The sequence below is a fragment of the Neovison vison genome, chromosome 1, assembly GCF_020171115.1.
Source record: "Neovison vison isolate M4711 chromosome 1, ASM_NN_V1, whole genome shotgun sequence".
Classification (NCBI taxonomy): domain Eukaryota; kingdom Metazoa; phylum Chordata; class Mammalia; order Carnivora; family Mustelidae; genus Neogale; species Neogale vison.
Genome location: NC_058091.1, coordinates 20,826,044 through 20,847,077, shown reverse-complemented (window position 1 = coordinate 20,847,077; position 21,034 = coordinate 20,826,044). Strand labels below are relative to the sequence as shown.

Below are 21,034 nucleotides of genomic sequence, written 5' to 3'. Positions count from 1 at the left end.
CACCTTGTGACAGCTGCATAAATGTCAACATTATTCTATTTGGACAGTAACACAAAGGCACTGAGTTGAGTCAGGTTAGCCAAGGCTCTCCAAACTTTGAGAGCGGGAAAGAGCATGAAGAAAACCCAGCGAGCTCATCCCTCAATTACTGACAGCTTACGGAGCATCCTGTTAGCCCCAGGCACAGGGGAGGGCCTCCTGAGAAAACCAAGCGTGGGTGCACTTCCTGCCATAAGCCTTTCCAGGCAGCTGGAGAGACAGAGCTCACAGGCAAACCCAACAGACAGCTAAATAGATGGCGGCATTGATTTTAGGAAAAAAAGGGGCTCAGGAGAGAGGAAAAGAGAACATGCACAGGGAATAAGGGCTCTGGATAGAGGTGGCCAAACTGAAATGCCGCAGTGTGACCCTGTAGTTCTCCTGGGAGGGGCTTGGCTGGAGGCCAGAACAGGCCTGGGAGGTTCGGGGGAGGGAGGGAAGGGGGGGTGGGTAGCCAGTTCACATCATTGGGGGTGGGGTCAGCTCACGTTATTGGCTCTTGGAGAGCTGGGCTGTCAAACCTTTTTTTCCTCCCCTGTGACCACGCCAATTCCATAGTCCTGTCTCAGAAACCATCCCCTCTGGCTAAAAAACTGGGCCAAGGTGGAGGAGGCAAAGCCAGCGTGGAATAAAAGCAGCCAAATCCTTCCTGCAGAGACTACAGTGCCCTGGTGCCCTGATAGCATTTTCAAGGGGGGAAAGGCATTCGCCTCAATAAAAGACTCTGTTTTTCTGAATTAAAGATCCATCCAGGGTCCCCTTTAATTAGAAAGCCACAAACTCTGCAAATTATTACATCCAAAATTAAATAATGTGCAGTGCTTTGACTTTCAAGTTACCCTGTGGAATAAAGGGAAAGAAATCGCACACCAGGCCAACAACAGGAAGCTGATTGCGTTGGCTGGGAGGGGTGACAAGGCAGGACCGGGAAGGGATATCCTGGAGAAGCGGCAAAATCAAAGCTGACCTGACCTGGAACTCTGTGGTTATTCAAACAAAACAATGATTTCAAACCCAATAAAACCACGCAAAGCAAAACCCAGATTTTTCACACTAGGCCAAAGGAATGACTTTCGTATTTCCCAAACATGTCTGGAGTAATACAACTGTGTGTTTTCCAGTTGTTCCTGGTGACGCATTCTGTTGAAATTTCTACTTTTAAGTTCGTAAGGTTTTAGCACCATGTTTTCAGAGTAAAAGTAAAGGAGATGGTACAGGGCACAGTGAAGTCACGGGATGTTTCATCTGAAATGTATCATGGTGAGCCGGAATCTGAGAAGGAGGGAAGGAGGCAATGAGGAGGGGGAGGAGTGCTGTCCCATCGGGGATGTGGGTGGAGGAAGAACAAGCTCGGCCAAGGAAGAAAAGAACCAAGGGCGAGAGGCAGGGCCTGGACACACTACACAGGCAAGAACCGATGAGCGGGACACGGATCTGAAGTCTGGCATGGCCGACTCCCTGGCAGGGATGCTCAGGCTGAGAGGGGTGAGGAAAGTCACAAGGGAGGCCCAGAATGGAGGACCAGGTGGACAAGGGGGCAAGATCCACTGGTGGGTATTGAACACCCAATCAGAACACCCAGCCGCCAGGGAGCACGGGGGATGAGACGGCGGCCAGGGCACTAGGCCCCACATCCTGGAGCTGAGGAAGGGCAGGCAGGAGCTGAACAGGGAAGGGCAGCGCAGTCTCGTGGGGAGAACAGAAAGGCAGCAGGGACACTTCTGCAATCCGTGGGGGAGCCAGCAGGTGAGGGGAGGCTGCTCTGGCAGCTTGTCTCTCCACCACCCTTCCCAATGGTGACCACTGGCAACCCAAGAGAACTCTCCCCGGCAGCATTAAGGACCAGAATGCACTAGCATCTCCTGAAATCATGGGTATTGGTCCCCTTCCTTTCAGGAAGGAAATCGAAGAACCACCCAGACGACTTTGTTTATAGACTGCACTGTGGGAGGTTTAAGTGGTTCTCTTGGGTGGAAGTGGGTAAAGGAGGAATCTTGCTAGCTATTCTGGAACTATTCTAGAACCAAGGACCCTTTCAGCTTTCCAAGAGCCAAAAGAGAAGCAAAATCAGAGTAAAGATTCTGATTCACAGTCCCAGTCGGATGGACACTACCTTTGCGGACATTCATCCAGAATAACAGACAAGAAAGCGGTGTGTCAGGCTTTCTAGCCGTGTGGATACTGCTGTTCAGGGTGGTGGGGACTCAGACCTAAATAGTACATGGGTGTCTGGGGATGCAGCTTAACACAAATTATTCCAGGAATCCAGCTGCCCTCAGAAGGAGCAGCAGGCCTGGTTCAGTCTGACATCATGCCGCAAAGTATGCTGGGCGGAAAGGACAAGCACTGGGGTTGGGGAACTGCGAGGGAACAGCTGGTGGTCATATTGAGGCTTTGGTGGGAGTCAGCAAGAAATCAAAGGAAGAGAGGATATGCAGAAGACAATAACCACGTTGGGGCTGCTTTTTCCAACTGCCCCCACACACTGCCTGTGCCACGGGGGAGACCGGCCTGATGTTGCTGTGTGCCTGCCTTCAGCTGCAAGAAATGGAGGCTTCCAAATGTGGGGCAGTTTTCATCAGCACTGCCTGCCCCTGATTATCCAGATGATGCAAATGAAGGAGTTCCTCCTGCCAGCAGAGCAAGAGGAGGAAGCCAAGTGACAGTTTTGATGTTTGATGGCAGTCTGCAGTTCCTATTTACACACTTTAAAATCACAGAGGGTGACCATCTGCTTCCTTCTTGCTGATTACGAAGAAACATGGGAGGCACAGACCAAGGACATGCTCTTGACCATTCAGAAACAACCGCCAAATTGCTCTGCCCAAGACAGCACAAAGGAGAAAGACACCCACGCGGAGCGGAGCAGAGCACGTGACTGCCCAGTGCAGATAAAGAGGAAAGCTATTCAGAGGAGCAGGCTGTCAGGGATCAGGGCTTACAGCGGTCCCATCTGTTTCCCCCGGGCTGTCAGGGTGTGGAAGGAGTGAGTCCACCTCCTTCCTGTAGTTCTAATCTTAAAAGAGAGTCTGGGGTAGGCAGGGGTGAGGTAGTCTCTTTCTTTTCACTGTGATCTCTGGCTTTCCGCGTGTTCTTTTTGTGCGGGAAATGGATGGTGTGCACAATTCATCTCGCTTTCCCGGGCAGAATGACCCACCCTCCCTGGCGGTCAACCGGGGCCCCCGCAGCTCCAGGGTGGCTCGGCAGATAAACAAAGCATCCCTTTGGAAAGGCCACGGAAGCCCAGCCCGGGGCGGGAAGCCGCAGAATACCAATGAAGGTGCTTTTCTGCCTAGTGACGGAAGCGTACCAAACTGGGGACTGGGGAGGCTGGATCAGAACCAGGCTCGGTTCTGGCATACACCCCACGAGCTCAGCGGGAGGGCTGGCTTCCACCGGACTGAGGGCAGGACATTCTGCCCCCCCCCCCCCCCCCCCCCCCCCCCCCCGTTCCCCAGGCTCTCACCAGACAGCCCCTCGGGGCACACTGTAAACTCTGGGGGCCGGAGGGTCAGTCCAAACAAACAAGTTTCCTGCTCTGTACTTAAAACAATGGCTGCTTTGGAAAGGGTTTGCTTTTCGTCAAAGGATGGTTTGCTTCTTTAGTATGGGAAGAATTAGATTAAGTCCAATGATTAAAAGGGTTCCCCTCCTACCTCCCCTTCCCTGACATTTGCTGTTCAGGTCACAGCACACTGTGTGGGAATTGCAATGCTGTTGTTGACAGAGAATAAGAAACGCATGTGCCGACAGGGGCAGAGGGAGGGCATCTCAGGGCGAGATCAGCCTTGATGTGCCACCGGATTACAGAGGCCTTGGATGAGGCTGATTAATAATTCTGCAGAAGCCCTTGAGCTGGAAAGCTGGCGTTCTGAGTCTGATAATCCCCAGTCATTGTAATACAAAGGAAGGACAGAAATTGAATTCACAGTTCTGAATTGCTGAAATTCAGAATTTGAAAGAAACAGGGATAGCTTCTTCCTGACTGTGTTTGTCAACCTAGCTGCCTCCTTGTTTGTGTTAAATGGCTACTGTGCTTTTTGAATCCAAAATCTGATTATATTTAATTAGTACAGGCATCTGGGATTTCTAATACACAAAGAGTTATTAAAGTAACAAATCTTTCTAAAATATGTTCACCATGAAAGAATGTGTTAATTTATGCAGTAACAATTTTTTAACATGAAATAATTAACATGAAAACTGCAACAATTATGAATTCTTTGCAGTCTAATTTATACGTGAATTTTCCTCCAGATACTAATCTATTCAACCTAAATCTGCAATACTGGGAGTGTTTGAACAGACGCATTTTTCTTCTTCTATTTAATACACAAGACTAAACTCACAGCAGGTCTTATATAAAGTCACGGAAGCCCCGGTTTCTACACACATTCCCAAGATCCAAAGATTAAATTGCCTTGACATTTACTCCCCCAACAACAAGCGGGTCATTAACTTAGACCCTAAAAAAAAAAAAAGCCAACCAATACACAGAGCGACTCTTATGTTCCTGTCTTTGTGATGATTCAGATCAGGAAAGGAGAAGGTTAAATATTGGCAGGTGACCTGGCTGGAAGCTGTTAGGGACAGACCAAGGTGTGTGTGTGTGTGTGGGGGGGGGTGTATAAGAGTGTATGGGAGGGGCAAGGAGGAAGGAGGGAGGGAGGGAAGGAGGGAAGGAGGGAAGGTGTGTGAGAGACACACAAACAGCTTGATCAACCCACTGGATCAGTAGTAGTGGTATTACTATCACTGCTACTATGACTATACAGCTATCAGCTCAGCATTTGCTGTGTATTAAGTGCTTTACAGACATTCCCAGGAAAGCCATCCAACAATTCTGTGATGTAGATAACTATTATTATCCCTGTTGTCGGAGGAGGGAAGGAAGGCTCAGAGAGGTTAAGAAACTTGTCCAGAGTTTATAGCTAATTAGCAGCGATGCTAAGATTCACACCAAGATCATCAGATTTCATGTATCTTAACCAATTCTTAACCAATCCAGAGAGCGCGAGTGTGTGTGTGTGTGTGTGTGTGCGCGTGTGCATGAGCATGTAGGAAAGTGGGGTCTGGCTATCCAGAACGATGTGACGCTAAGTGCTGCCGGGAGCAGTGGGAAGGAGTGATGAACACCAACAGCTTCTTCTCTGACCTTCCCAACCACCTGAATGGTGATCAATACCAACCCTTGTTCCAGGATGAGAAAGCTGAGGCTCCCAGAGGTGAGAGATTCTGCAAAGTCCATGAGCAGGAAGTGGCAGAGCCAGGATTTGAACCCAGACCTCCTAGCTCCAAAGCTCCTGTGCTTCCCATTACCCCAAAGGCAGTCTCACTGTGTGCAGGGGGTGCTGCTGTAGCAAACCGTCCTCATGGTATCAGATGCCCAGAGAGGGCTGTGCCCAGTGCCCAGGGCGCAGGAGAGCACTCCTGGGAAGAGTGAGTAGACGTGACAGTGATTTGGGCTGTTTTCACTGCCGTAAACAGATACCTGTTAAACACCTACTAGGTGCTCTGTGCTGATCTTCAGGCCAAATGCTCTAGAGAAGCAGCGAGACTGGGTCCGCAGACACTTGGGAGAATTGCTCCAACAGTGCCCGTGCACGTGTGTGTGTGCTCGCGCATGTGTGTGCACGACCATCAGGGGCACTGCTGAGAATGCCCCACCAGACGCCCAGCTGGCAGAAGAAAATAAGGAAAAGATAAGGAAAACATAAAAAATGTAAGGAAAATATAAAAAAAAAAAGGAAAAGAGATAGAGGCGGCCTGGAGGCAAGGGCGGTTCCCGGCAGAGAGGGAAAGTGCGAGAAAAAGGAAAGTCTGCTGGCATCTCTGGTTGTCTGTGTCAGGTTAGAGGGGCCCTCGGGGCAGGCAGGTAATACAGAGCTGCTGCTGCTCAGACAAACTGACTGCCCGAACGGTCCAGCCCAGAAAATCAACTAGTTTTGTTTTTTTTTCCTCTTTGGAAAGACTGACTCTTCTTTACTGATTAGCTGGCTTTTTTTTTTTTTTTAAACATTTTGTTTTTAGGTAAGAAAGATACTTTTCAAGGACAATATACATCAAACACAAAAACTTCAGGTCCGTAGGAATGGTTTTTATATTCCACAACCCTCAAAGAGCTTTTACAGACAGCTTGTGTAGTCCTGCACTAATTAAGCGAGGTAATTATTTTCATGTCTCCATTTCCCAGATGCTATAACTGAGGCTCAGCAAGGTCAAGTGATTGGTAAGTGATACAGTTAGTTTGAACCCAGGCCTTGTAACTTCGACTCCTAGGTTGCGCAGTGTCACTGGTCCCGTCCGCAGCCTGGAGGGAGGTACACCACCAGCAAATAACAGTAACCCCGTACTAGACCTTTAAAGATATGCACACAAAGTCCGTGGGCAGGATCTACAAATGCTAATGAGGTCTGTAGAACTAATGGTTCTATTTATTTATTTATTTATTTATTTATCCAAAGATCATTTTGTTTATTTGAGAGCGCGCGCGAGCGAGTGCGCATGCGCAGGCACAAGCAGGGGGAGGGGCAGAAGGAGACAAAGAAGCCGACTCCCCGCTGAGCAGGGGCCCTATGCGGGACCTGGGGATTATGCCCTGCGCGGAAGGCAGATGCTTAACCCACTGAGCCACCCAGGCTCAGTTTTTAAAATTTATTTTTAAAGATTTATGTATTTATGGGAGAGAGAGAGTGAGCATGAGCAGAAGCGGGGGAGGAGAGGGAGACTCTCAAGCAGACTCTGTGCTGAGCCTCGAGGCCCACACCGGGCTCGATCTCAGGAACTTGAGGTGATGACTTGAGCTAAAACCGAGAGTCGGATGTTTAACCTACTGCGCCACCCAGGGGCCCCTAATGGTTCTATTCCTGAGATTATCCAAGAGATAGGAGGACATCCGTCTACCACCACGGCAGCTTAATTCATAATGGCCCCAAATCAGAAAGTCCAGTGGAAGAGCGAAGCGATGCGTTTGTAGAATGGAAGCAACAAGGATGAAGCCCAGAGCCACGACGGTGGGGAAGCCAGACACGGGGAGTGAGACTCTGGGACTAGTGTTTATGAAGCTCCACGGCCAGCAGGCAGTGGGGACAGTGGCTGCCCCCTCGGGCGCTACCGGCTGGACGGGGCTGGCGGTGGACTTCTGGGGCGCTGGCAGTGCTCTGTGTCTTCGTCCGCAGGTGGTTTCAGAGGCAAACCAATGTGCAAAAACTTCCCGAGTTGGACATTTCAGATTTACTCATTTTATTGTATGTATGTTATGGCTAAATAAGACATAAGCGTCCACAAAAGCAAGTCGTTCTTATCCACAAGCCAAGTCTACCCGAACTTGTTAGGTTTAAATCAAGGGCTAGTCAGTGCTGGGCTTCCTGAAAGCTTATGAAGAAGAACATGGAGTCGATCAAGAATTCTCCCCGTTTCCCGTGTGTTTGTGTGAGCTCTGAAGTAACTGACGGTGGGAGGGGCTGGGAGTCTTAGAAAGGCCTGGAGACAGCCGCCCCTACTGGTGGTTATGGGAGGAGGTGAGGTGCGGACGTGTGAGGACAGACAGACAGCAGAGCCTCGGGGTGCCCACGGCACGGGCAGGGCTGGGGCCGTCTCTGCTGATGCTGGGGTAGGGAGGTGGCTGAGGGCGGACCCCAGGCGATGGTGCAAGTCGGGGGCAGAGGCCAGCGTAAGTGGCGAGGCAGGGAGCGGGGGAGGTGCTGGGAGGTGAGCACCGCGGCAGCGGCACCCGGTGAGGGCTTGGACACTGCACTGGGACGTACCATCACAACCACCTCAAGTTCAGCAAACCCAAAGCCAAACTCACCCTCTTCCTCTGAAAATGAGCTCTTTTTCCCGGACTCACTCATTTCTGTTGCCGGCGAGTCCATTCTCCTGACACGTGCATTTGACTATGTGGACATTATCTTTGCTTCCTCTCTCCCTTTCCAGCACAGTGTTTGAGCCTTTCCATTGGGTCTAGAGTCCATTCTTGCACGTGTTTATTCCCCAAGGACTGTCTTGTACAGGATGCCAACAGGAGCATTTATTTACCACCTGCCATGTTCTGGGCACTGTGCTAAGCACTTTGCATGTATGGTTTTTTGTGATCTTGGCAAAAATTAAAGCACGAAGCAGGTAAAATATATTTCCACCTTACAGAGAAGCAAACTGAGGTGTAGAAAAGCTCAATAACTTGGCCAAAGCCCCGGGCAATGGATTTATGTGGCTTTGGCGCCACTCCTGTGTGTCCCTCTGCCCGCTTGCAGACCTCCCCAGTGCAATCTCAGGCTTCCTGAGATCTGAAGCTCCTAGAAAAGTCCCTTTCCCAGACAAGGCATTCAAATAATTAATGCTGGCATCAATCCGACACCCTGATTGGACAGAATTTAGCAATGTGTTTATGACTACAGAAGATCTGCTATGACGGAGGGAGGCGTACAGATATTAGAGAGCAATACCAAATAATTTCAAGTTGCCTCTAGAAGGCTGTTGGCAGAGGACCACCCTCACAGGCTCTGACCCTGGTCTTGACCTTCTCCCTGACACGGCTTCTGCTTACAGTCCAGTGGGGTAGGGGGGTGGTAGGAGGAAAGGAACGCAGGAAGTGCTGTTTAACACATGTCCAAATTTCAATTCTACTTGTGCCCTGGGAAATATCACTGGATCCACCCCCAGCACAGGGGGATGGTGACAGACATTTCAGTGTTCCCTTAGATGGGAAACCCACAGCTGTGTTGAAAAACAACTGTCCCCAAATACCTGTGTTTGGCCCTTGCTTCTCAATACTGCCCACACTTCCATGATCAAGATTGATCCTGGCCGTGGCCTGTGGGTATCATAAAACCCGACTTGAAAATATTAGCCAGCACATGGACCAGCTGTGTGGAGGAGCTGGTTAATCCCAGCAGGAACGTTAGCACGCGGCTCGCATGCCATCTGCAGAGCACACGAGAAGATAACACACCGACCGGGCCCTTTCTGCCTCGTAAAGAGGCCAGGGCAGGCCAGGCCCTCGGGAAGAATTTTATAAACAGCTGGGTTGTCCCAGAGCTGGAAAATAAAGCTCTTCCAAACTCCCTCACACGTGCCCATCAGAAGCTCCCCCTTAAAGACATTCCCAGAAAATAGAGGGAAAAAGGGACTCACGTCTAATCTTAGTTTTTAGTTTTTAGTTTTGCAATGACTGTCTTGATGAGAGGTGGTCAGTACAGCTGATGAGAGCAGAAGCAACAGTGCTGGCCGTACCTGGACTCAAATCCTGCCTCGGCCCTTTTCCTAACTGTGACTTTGTGCAAGTTACTTAACCCCTGAGTCTATTTCTATCCGTTCCCTCCACACTCTTCACAGTGACCCTCTCAGTAGGGTATCCTGGCTCTCGGCAGGGATCCTGTAAATGCCCCAGCTCCTTCCTCTCCCTCTCCTGCAGGAGACCATTTCTTTAATTCTCCTTGCAAATCCTGGAGCCCCACAGCCTTTGTTTTTCCCCAAGTTCAGTTCTCCACATCATTTACTTCTCCTTATTATCTCCAGTGTTTAGCACAGATGTGAAGATATTTGTGAAAGAGAAGAGAGAAGCAAAAAGAGTTTTAAGAGGGATGGGTGGGGACTCTCTGTTTGGAAGTTGAGCAAAGGAAACACTGTACAAAGGGTATGAAGCTGATCCTTCAAAAGGTATCAGGGCAGCAGGTGGGACAGTGACGGTGGGGGTGAGGAAGCCACCAGAAGGGGGATGGGGGCAGCCGGTGGGATGTGAAGGCCAGGGCCGAGGGTGGCCAGTGTGGCCCCGCTCCACAGAAGCATGCCGTCAGGGAAACTGGTGAGGGGCTCTCACATGCCTTCCCCTCCGGTGCCAGGCACCCAGGGCCACAGCCAAAGGACCCCACTCCATGAACTAAACCTCTAGCCCTGTCCGCAGTGCCTCTGTCCACATCCTGGGTTTCTGCCCTGCAACCTTCTGGATGGTTCAAGGCCAGAATCTGATACCACAAATTCTGTAGAGTCCAGAGTCTGGGGGAAGGGGAGGGACAAATCCCGGACAGCCCCATCTGGCACCAGGACTCGACTCACGCACACGAGGATGCTTTCGCGACCGTCTGCTGAGACCGACAGATGATCTCACCCCGTCCCGAATCAAATATTCATGTCTCCAAACCTTCACCTGCTCCCCCTCCTCTGGGTCGGGACGTGATGGGTTTGCCGCGGAGTGAACTCTCTTTGAGGGCCAGGTCTCAGGCCCTCTCAGCTCGCCTTGACTCAAAATCACATCCACATTTCTCTCTGGATGATCAGCGCCAATCGCAGCTGCCCGTGTGCCTTTGATTAGGGACACGGCCTGCCATCTGGCTCCGCAGTAGCGTGTGTGTGCGCGTGCGTGTGTGTGTGTGTGTGTGTGCATGCGGGCAGTGTGGGCATTTGGCTCCAGGACAGGAACTGCGAAGTGTTGGGAACATTCAAATAGCCGAGCTGTCTGACCAACATGTGACTGAGCATTTGGACGGTAACTGCACGAGCCAGGGTCTTCGTTTAACCATTTCCCCCATCACTCGAGACTGCTGAGAATGATGAGGGAAGAACAGGCATGAAATGAAAGAATTTAAGAAGAAAGAAAGGATCAGAATTCCAGGGTGGCCCTTCTAAAACTCAGTAGAAAGCACTGCCCTGTAATATGTCCTCGCCGCCGCTCAGCCCTGCTCAGAAGGCCTAGGTGTGCTTAAGAGCAGCAGCCACGACCCCTGCCCACCCCCCTTCAGACTCGAGCATTACAGGAGACGCGAGTTCTACAGGAGAAGCATACATTCGACTGGCACACTTAATTCCACACACCAACCTGCTGACCGCTGTGCGCAGATCCGGGATGGTAGAAAATAACCCTGGGAATTCCCTCCCTGGCACTGGGTGCTCTCAAAGCAGCCAAAAAGCTCCCCACTGGAGTGCTCCTGGTTTGGGATGTGTTTGATCTACAGTCTGATTTCTACAAATCTCTGGGGGAGGGAGAATGGAGGCAGATGATCTAGAGGGGGGCTGGCTGCTTGGGGGACACTGTGATTTTCTATCCTTCTTCTAGATCCCTTTTCTGCTCTCTCCTGGCTCTGGACCCAGCTGGACTCACCAGTGGGCTCCTCTAAGCTTGGGCTTCCCTCTAGGTTGGGCAGGATATCTGGAAGAGGCCCAAAGAGTGAGCTTGGGTACAAATCACCGGACCCATGCCTGGCCTTTCTCTGCCAAATGTGGCCTCTTGTTCTTAGCGCTGGTGGCAGTTCCCTTCCCACTGCCCTCTGGCCTCTGGCCCGCTGGGTGCTGTTATTTAATAGCTCTAGGATCTCACACTATGCCATGTTGGTTTCCTAACTCTGCCCATGCGTTTATGAATAACTTCTTTATTAAATTCTCCAGTGAGCGTGTTTCTGTGTTGAGACTTTGATGGAATGACAAGCTGTTATCTGACTTATCTTTTGGCCTTCCACAGCCCTCGTTCCCCAACAGAAAAGCGTCCCAGGCCTGGATGTGAGGAGGGCAGCATGAGCCAGGAAGACCACCTCGGTGGACACTCATTCGCCAGAAAGCAACATCTTGTCCATCTACTGAACCCACTACAGTCTCCCACCTGCAGAGCTATCAGATTCCTGCCAGATTGGGAAGAAAAACCTCAGCCAAAGAATGCCATTTCAAGTGGAGGAAGGGCATGGAAAGAGAAAGGAAGGACCGTGCAGTACGTGACTGTCCCCAAGGATGTGATCACAAGCTACCCTATGGAAACGCCTACCTTGTCTTGCTGTGTACTCGTTGTCTTCGATCAATCTGGCCAATCCAAAGTCAGCAATCTTGCATATGAGTCCATTCCCCACTAGAATGTTCGCTGATCGCAGATCCCTGTGGATGTAATTCATGCGCTCGATGTAAGCCATTCCTGCAGCAACCTGTGGGGACCAGGGAACAGGACACACGTCACACCATGACTCAATGCACCTACACGGTGCTAACCCTGAGGCAGGGGTCCAAGGGCCGTGAGGCCTACCTGTGCTGCCATATCCACGAGGTTTGGTAATTTCAGAGCCCTTCCTTCCCCATCTTTTAAGAAATCAAGGAGACTTCCTGTGAACAAAATATAAAACCATTTCAATTTATTCTGAAAGATAAAAATGCCTGACAAAGGGCGATATTTGGTTTTCTTATTAGAAGGAATGAGGTGATGGAATGAATAATGCTGTCAATGAAGAAAAGATTTATACAAAAAAAAAAAAGGAGGGTTGGAAAAAACTCTGTGCCTTGAGAGGCAGCAGTTTTATCTTTCAGAAACAAACAAGGGTGACTCCATTTCTAAGGACAACAAAGGTTTGATAAAAACCACAATACATGGAATACGGTTCCTTTTATGTCACAAAGGAGGACACGTGGGCACACGTGGGGAGCTGCACCATTTCAGCCTCATCGCCAGCAGCCCCACACGGAGGAGGGACATGGGGAAGATGCTGTCCAGCCCTGTGGTTCCCGAAGTGTGGTCCCAGGACCAGCGGGACAGCACCCCTTGGGAAATTTTTTAGAGATGCAAGCTCTCGGGTTCTACCCAAGATTCAGAATCCGAAACGCTAGAAGCTGGGCCCAGAAACCTGCAGTGTAAGAAGCCCCCTGAGTGATTCTGACACATTGCAAAGTTTGAGAATCACTGGCCTTGCTTATTTCCCGAGGAACACAGAGTGGGGCAGGTAGCTCCCCCTGCTAGCTTGGGGCCATCCAGGAGCTCAGGACCAAGACCAGGGCTGAAACAATCATGGGTAGAGGCTGGAGGCTCACAATGGTCATTTGTGATTGCTTCCGTGCTTTAATCACAAAGTTATTTACCAAATAACCCTGGACACAAAGGACAAAGCGTTTGCCAGGTAAACAAGAATTCCACATATATTGAAAAAGAAAGTACGTGGAAAGGAAAAATTACACTGGTGTCCTCTGATGTGCAGTGCATTATCTTTTAAGGTTATTTCTTGTTTGCTTTGTCTATTTTTCCAAAACAAAGTGATCTTTGGCCTGATCCCTGGCAATAATGCTTTGATTAGAAAGACAGAGAGAGAATGAGAATAAAATGTGCTCTTTGGGATGCCTGGGCAGCACAGTCAGTTGAGAGCCCTACTCTTGGCTTCAGCTCAGGTCATGACCTTGGGGTCTTGAGACTGAGCCCTGCATCAGGCTCTGCACTCATTGTGGAGTCTTCTGACACTCTCTCTCCTTCTCCCTCAGCCCCTCCCACTTGTACTCTCTCTCTCTAAAGTACGTCAATAAATCTTTAAAAAAAATGTACTCTTTAGGGGCGCCTGGGTGGCTCAGTGGGTTAAGCCGCTGCCTTCGGCTCAGGTCGTGATCTCAGGGTCCTGGGATCGAGTCCCGCATCGGACTCTGCTCGGCAGGGAGCCTGCTTCCCTCTCTCTCTCTCTGCCTGCCTCTCCATCTACTTGTGATTTCTCTCTGTCAAATAAATAAATAAAATCTTTAAAAAAAATGTACTCTTTAAAAGCATGTCTTTCTCCATCTGATGTTTAAGATGCATGCTGGAAAAACAAAGGTGCTGAGAAGATGGAGACTAAACTGAGCCTAGAGAGCTGTGTCTGATATTAACTGCTCAGCCCTGAAAAAGAAAATTTAGCCCATGGCATTCGAAGTGATGGCAAATGATCATAGCCTCCCATGCCATCCCTGATATTAAAAATGAATGCTTTCATTACGGCCAGGAGCTGGGACTCCTGACATGTGCAGCGTGCAGAAGGTGTTGCATTTCATAAGCATGTGGGGGGCAAACTCAAGGTCATGGTCTGTTTCAAAAAATGTTTTCATTAATGAGCACACAATTTGTGCTTCACTGATGGGAATGCTTGACTCATGAAGAAACTAGGAAAAAAGCAAGCAGGCACCGCCACTGCCCTCCCCAGAACAACCCGTGTGGGTCAGCTGTGAGGTAGGGCCCAACCTTTGTTCATGTACTCGGTGACAATGTAGATAGGCTCCTCAGACACCACGGCGTAGAGCTGGACCAGCTTGTCATGTTTCAACTTCTTCATGATCTGTGCCTCCTCAAGGAATGACTCCGGGGACATTGTGCCTGGTTTAAGTGTCTTTATGGCTACTTTTGTGTTTCCGTTCCAGGTACCTGCACACATCCCACAATATTAAGTTAAATCCAAGATCCTCTTTTGATGGGGGGAAAAAAAGATTTTAAATCAAAAGCTACTTGCATAAAGTTAGAGTTTAACTTAGAAGAACTTAGTATCTTTTTTTGTTGAATGAGGATAATCAAATGTAAGGACTCTGTCAAATATTTCAACAGGAAAAATGTGTTTCCTTATGGCTATATTATGGTTTATAATTCTTGCAACTTTTTTCTTATTTTGATACATGCCACTTTCCTGTTCCGTAATCACCCATTTGACTACAAATTGGTACCAAAAGCTCTGGACACTTCTTTACAAGGACGAATGTCCAAAGTTTAGAACAGGCCCAGCCATCCCATAGCTATCCCTTAGGTAGTAGAGGGAGCATGGAAGAAACTAGATTAAGTTCCATGTTATGAAGTGTGCCATTAAAAAACAAAACAAAACATGGCAATACATTGAGGATGTCTGGAGACGACCTCCAGACTTTCAACTGTCTTCAGTAAATGGGCTACTTTGACTGAGTCCTTGAACAGCTGCTACAGAAGTAAGATTACAAGTACGCTGATAAACACTGGCAAGAAGCTCGCAGTCTCCTTGCCCCATACTTCAACCAGGTAAGGAAAATTCCTCAGGGTTACTGATGGTCTGCCACAAGAACAATAGCCTCTATCAGTTTAGAGTGGAAAAATCAAACCGCAGCTGAGAGGGAACAGAAATATTTAGGCATAACATGTTAAAATTAGGTAGGTACAGAGACAGGCCTGGTTTATGATCATTGGTTGCCTCATCTGTAAAATAGAGGGATGGAACTGGATTATCTTTTGAATCTCTTTCAGCCCCAAATGTAAGAAAAAAAAAATGCAAGTTCAATGTGTATTCCACTATTAGCTCTAGGACTTAGACTTCTATCTCTAAGGGAAACAGAAAAATCTGTGAAGTTAGATTACACCTTTTCTATTTAGAAAAGTGGTTTAAATTAAAAATTTTATATTGAATATAATTGGTGTTAGAATTAAAAAATTCAGTGAACTTTTGTCACCCTGTTCGAGACATGGTTCATAGAATTACAGCATGTACCCTACAAAAATCCAAGTTATGAAAGAACAGTGGCTTAAAGAAGAGTTCATTCAAATCTTATAAAACATCTGACCACTAACCGTAAACGGAAAATCTGACAATCTGTCAGTGGTCTTTCTTATTTGAGTGCTGTTAGCATCCCAAAATTTTAAATAGAGATTTTCTTCTCTAATAACAACGCAGTTAGTCTTACTGGCATTCCTTCCTGATCCTGAACTAGCATAACTTGATGTTTTATGTTCAGTGGGAAACAGATTCTTAATAGTATGGCATACTGATTTAAAGTTGATAATTATAAAGTTCGATAATAAATTTTTGTATAATGTCTGATTCTTCCTGACTGCGTAATTGATTGAATTAAAATCCTTGGCATCCACAACTTCAATTACAAACTGGGCGGATGAGGGAGAGGAAGGCCATATAAAGATATTTATACACGCTTATTATACAGTTTCTTATGAGAACACACACAAATGTGTATGTCCGAGTGTCCATCTCTAACCTCATTGCTGTATCTACATCTGTGTAACACTTGGTCCTTGCCAGGCTCTGTTCCAAGTGCATTCACTGTGTTAAATCTTTTAATGCTGACCACCATAAACACTGACAGATACATGTGGCAACAGGTACCTACGTGTATTGTTTTTAATTGAATCTAAGAAAGAAAGAAGGAAGATTCTATAAACACCAACATCTGTCTCACAGACAAATGTGTTTGGGCGGGGCCAAATTTATGGATTTTCTCTAAGTAAAGCTGCAACAGGGCCCAAAGGGTGTTATGAAAGCCCTGTGCAGTCAGCCTGATCAACGTCATGACAACCAAATTAAGGGAAGTAGGAGTGTCTACTGAGCATCTTCTATACACGGGGACTCTAAGTGCATTGTCCTGTGTAATCCTCAATCTTAAAAAGTAGGTATCATTTCAATTTTACAGATGAGGGAACAAAGGCACAAAGAGGTTAAATTGGCCCCTTGCTCATGGTTAATTAGCTAGTAAGGATTCAAACCCAGGCCTACTGAGCAAAAAAAGCCCATGGTCTTTCCTATAGTAACTATCTTTAGTATCTTACCTTTCCAGGTCTTAGGAAGAGGAAACAATGGATTCTTATTGTACTGGTTTCTTGTTCTGTGTGTGCCTGCCTTCATTAACTATATGAAGAAGGATAGAAAAGTGCAGCAGTTTTGCCACATTCTCAAAATCTGAATGTCCTGCGCCTATCTAGCTAGCCAGGTTAAATGTCTTGGTCCCAATGACTGTGTGGATGTTTTTGCCCCAAACGGTCTTTTAAATTGGCTTTGAGATGCATCCAAAATGAAATGTGCCCTCTGCCTTACCAAGCCACACTTCAGCGAAACACCCCTGACCCAGCTTCTTCTCCAGAAACAATGAATCACGTGCAACTTCCCAAGCATCTTTAGCCAATCCAGAAGTTTGTGGGGTACAACTCGATGCAATCCCAGTTAAGTTAAAACACAAACCATCAGCTTTCTCTACAGGAAAGGGAATTAATAAAGAAAACACAGTCCTTATAATCCATAATTATGCATGCACTAGGAAAGATGGAAGGTGACTTGCCCTGTGGGGTGACACTGCACTGGGCAAACATTTGCACTTGAAAATGAACGGCAAAGCATTTGTGCAGGCTGGAACATGCCTTATACTATTTTCTGGCTTATGAGTCAAAACTCATATCATAGCATAATTTGAGCCATCTGCCAATCTTGACGGCTATCTCTCTTTTGGAAATTCTGGAATTCTGAAATTCAAATCAAAGGCATAATTCCCCACTATTAGTAATTTAAACCTTCTTCCAGGCCATAAAGTCTTCATTTTTCACCTTCCATCTTGGATGTTTGGGACTTCCCAAACGAGAGAGCTAGTAATAGAATAAATGAGTCTCAGCATACCCATCCATACTTCCCCAAACTGCCCATTTCCCAGTCTCTTGATCAACTGTAGGGATTCTCGAGGGATTTCCCAGACATCTTTGGTTTTGACAGACAGATCGGTAAGCCTTGGCATCCCTTTGTGACAGGGAACTACTAGGCGGCAGCAGAGACCTGCGGCTCTCTCTGATGGAGCGGGGACAGCAGCAGGAGAGGGAGAGAAAAGCAGAACACGTGAAACAACACTTAGAATCACACAAACCCAGCGAGCGCACGGCATTGCTCAAAACTGCTACGTCAGCAGAGAACTACACACATCTTGGAAGATTAGACACCAGACATTGAAACATGTTCACTGGAGGTAGGACAGAGGACATTTTAGGTGTGGATTGCTCTGTGCCTCTGGGTATAATATAGGCTATGCACATATACAGGTACAGGTACGGCTGTTTTGGTTTCTGTACTCACTAAGGAAGAAAAATGTTTTCTGCCCAGTATGCTAATATCATGTCTCTGGAATCCTGAAAATACTTCCACTGATTTCAAAGGGTACATCTGGACTACAGAACATCAGCACAACTGTCCCCTCCCTCTGTATGTCAAGGGTTTAGGGACCTTCTATGAATATACTTAAAACTGTAACTTTGGCACAGGATCTTTCCATAGAATGTTAGACTATTATAAACTAGTAAGACTAAAGATTATACCTGGCAGGGGAAGAAAGAGGTCACATTTCTCTAGGATTTCTCTGGTTTTTTAACTGATTCTTTTCTACCTATCAGATACTCTTGCTTCTTTGATATTTCCCATTAAAATAAATTTTTATAACAATCTCTAATATATAATTTAGAAATCTGGTTTCAAACAGAAACAAAGGAAACTGAAATCTGCAGAAACTCAAGGATGTGAAAGTACTCTATTTCCTATGAAAAAGACAAAGGAAAACAATGATCACTTATGGGTTATTTGGAATTTTCGTCTTTCTTTCTTTCTCTCTCTCTTTCTTTCTTCTTCTTCTTTTTTTTTTTTTTTTTTTAAAGAATATAGCTTTTAGAATCTGGCAGTGGTGAGGGGGAGAAACTGCTTGAATGCCAAGTGAAACATCTGTCAGGTAAGGGAAGGTAACAAAGCACGAGGAATCAGGGCAGTGACAAAGGCTGTAGAGAGCCTGGCTTGTGAGGTGGACAGAGCCCCACACCTCCCTGGAGGCCCCTCAGACCCAGGGAAATCATATGTAGGGTTGTTGTCTTTTCTCTGGGAACCAGCTCTAAGTTAACTTTTTACTCCTTTCTTTGTGGTAGGATCAGGTTCTGAGATGTTTAGGCAGGAAATTATTTATGTGTCAGTATTTCAAAGGCACTTTATTGTGTGGGAGAGGGAAAGAGGGAAGAGGAAAAGCCAATATAAAAACAAATCTAACTTGAGACGGATTTTTTTTGAGATTAAAAAACGTCTACTGCTCTTCATATCCCTTCTCTCCTTCCAGCTTTACGATGTTATTAAGGTGCCCTTTCCAACACAATATTTTCAAATGATCCAAACCCTGGGGATCCTGCTGATGTCTGGCTGTAATGAAATATATTTCAGCATCTGAAAAACTCCTTACACATGCAGGCATTTTGAGTATGTTGTTTAAGCTCGGGGAGATATTCTGCTTCATTTCTACTGTATGTTTCATTAGAACCCACATAAACTAAAGCTACCCGATATCCTAATCAATGAGTAGCTCCAAGTGTTGTTAATTTTTTCACTTTTTCATTAGTGCCCAGGATCAGTCGAGAGGTGTTTCTTATTGTCATTTTCAAAAGATTGCTTTTCTTGGTGCTAAAAAATGACACACACATTTTTAAAAAAATGAATGCGCACAGAGCAATAGTTGAGATCAACCACAAAAACTGTGGTGTTGTTATTGTCTTGAAGAACAATATAAAATGTGTCTATGTGTATATGCATATATGAGTGTATATATACATATACACACATATGCATCACAAAAATACTACTGGGTTTAAGGGGACATAGCTCTGTATCTGTACATATGTATCTATATAAAAAACCACCTGTGTATGTTACATAGTGGGAGGCTCTTGCTAATCTTGGAATGAAAGTGATCATTTTGATACTTATGCGTAAAACCACATCCTCTACTAAAATGTACAGACTGCACACCTAAGCACCTAGTCAGTGTACATCTCTAGGAACAACACACTAGCAGTGACATCGGGGGTCCAGACAGCGACTGCTCTACTGACTGTTCCGAAGTTTCATACAAGAGCTGTAACCGAGATACGTGTGTGGGTCACACAGTCTACATCTCGTTAGGGAACAGCAGCACTGGTGGGGAAACAGAACATGATAAGTGGATTTTGAAATTCCTCTGGTCATGGGAATGAAAAGCATGTGCAGCCACTCGTGTGAGTGCTGAGTGTGAACTGGGGGACCCCCGACAGGAGCCCCCTGTGAGTTCCCTCCAGACACTGCTCCCTATCCTGTCACAGTTTCCAATTCCAGACTCCAGGGGAACAGGAAAAGACGACGGCTTTTACAATTTAACTTACTGCTTTGTCCTTGGGAAACTAGAAAGTTACAGTCTTTTGACAAACGTCTACATATGGAACTAATAACAACTCCGGTAGAACCTATTCAGCCGCGCCCCACCTTGTGCAGCTGGCGAATTGTCACTGCTGACTTCGTATACTCTTGTACCCACCCCCCCAACACATACCCCCTCCCCTCGCCTCCCCATCCCTTCCAGGGTACCAGGGGTTACTCGTTAGTTAGAATCAGGGTTTACCTGAGTAATGTTGTACAAGCTGCTGAAGTGTTTCAAACTGGGCCCGGGTGGTAATATAGTATCCACCATTGTCAAGTTTGCGAATTTTATAATGTTTGACGTGGTCTCCTTTCATGTCGTCCCAGTCCCGGATGGACAGTGAATAGGCACCTGGTACAAACGCACAGAGCATCAGCAGCTCCAATCATTTTGTGAGCTCGTTTGTCTTCTGGGTCTCATTTACTTGAGTATTCTGACCAACAATTATGAAGAGGACGCACACGCGTGCACACATGTGTACGTGCGCACACGCATGTGCACACATACACTTCGACTCAGCAGAAGAAAACACCTCTTTATTGCAAGTGTCAGGAGATAGTAGCAATTCAGTGACTTTATCCTTGAGAATGAAAGCCCACCTGGGCTTTTCCTACAACACTCTCTTTAGTATCCTCGTGTTGCCTAATAGGGTACAGCCCCAACTACCCCGGGGGGTGGGCGGGAGGGAAGATGAAGAGAAGAGAAACACAGCCCAGCCGGCCGAGGTGGCTCTCCTCATCATCCTTGTCCATGGAATGTCTCAGAGGCAGAGGCAGTGTGAGTTAAACAGATATAAGGGCTGTGTCTCTAAAAGGAAGCCTCCAGTTCCTTCCCACAACCCTGTCTCAGGAGCAGACCCCCATGTCTGGTAGATCGAGCTGGAAGGCCACTGCTCCTGCTTTCCTTTGGCCCAGCTTCTCTCCTGGGCCCTAACGTGTGGTTAAATAATGAAAGGCCAGTGGCTGGAGGAAAGCAGTCAGTTTTGAAAAAACAAAAGGAATGCAAAAACAACCTGTAGGATTGGTGCCCGAGGAGCTAAGAGTTGTAGAAAATCGTAATTCTAAAGACCTGCTGCAAATTCTATGATCCTGTGTGCCTGCAGGAGTGAAGCTGCCTGGCCTCTGTTTCGGGACGAAGGGCTTGATTCTGAGCCTCTGCAGGCCTTTTAGCTGTCTGCAGTTCTAGAGCCTGGAGGGAAAACTGAAAATAGGACTCCGTTCACAAGGCAGGGAGGATATATGTGCCATTTAAAAACCCTTGTACATTAGAGATAAGCCTTTCATCCCCTCTGACTAATCCACAGATTTGAGCG

General features: G+C 47.1%; 1 protein-coding gene across 6 annotated transcripts in view; it reads right to left on the bottom strand.

Moving 5' to 3' along the window:
* Nucleotides 1–21,034, bottom strand: part of FYN (FYN proto-oncogene, Src family tyrosine kinase) — a 208,910-nt gene that overhangs the window by 20,275 nt on the left and 167,601 nt on the right. For 5 of the 6 annotated variants that reach the window (XM_044244332.1, XM_044244340.1, XM_044244323.1 and 2 more), the window contains 5 exons: nucleotides 19,924–20,073; nucleotides 17,151–17,315; nucleotides 13,982–14,161; nucleotides 12,041–12,117; nucleotides 11,789–11,942 (listed from right to left, as the gene is read on the bottom strand). In XM_044244332.1, the coding sequence (XP_044100267.1) occupies nucleotides 11,789–11,942; nucleotides 12,041–12,117; nucleotides 13,982–14,161; nucleotides 17,151–17,315; nucleotides 19,924–20,073 (726 nt within the window). Of the gene's footprint in view, nucleotides 1–11,788; nucleotides 11,943–12,040; nucleotides 12,118–13,981; nucleotides 14,162–16,577; nucleotides 16,734–17,150; nucleotides 17,316–19,923; nucleotides 20,074–21,034 lie in introns of all 6 variants that reach the window. The other variant, XM_044244352.1, reaches the window with a different exon arrangement.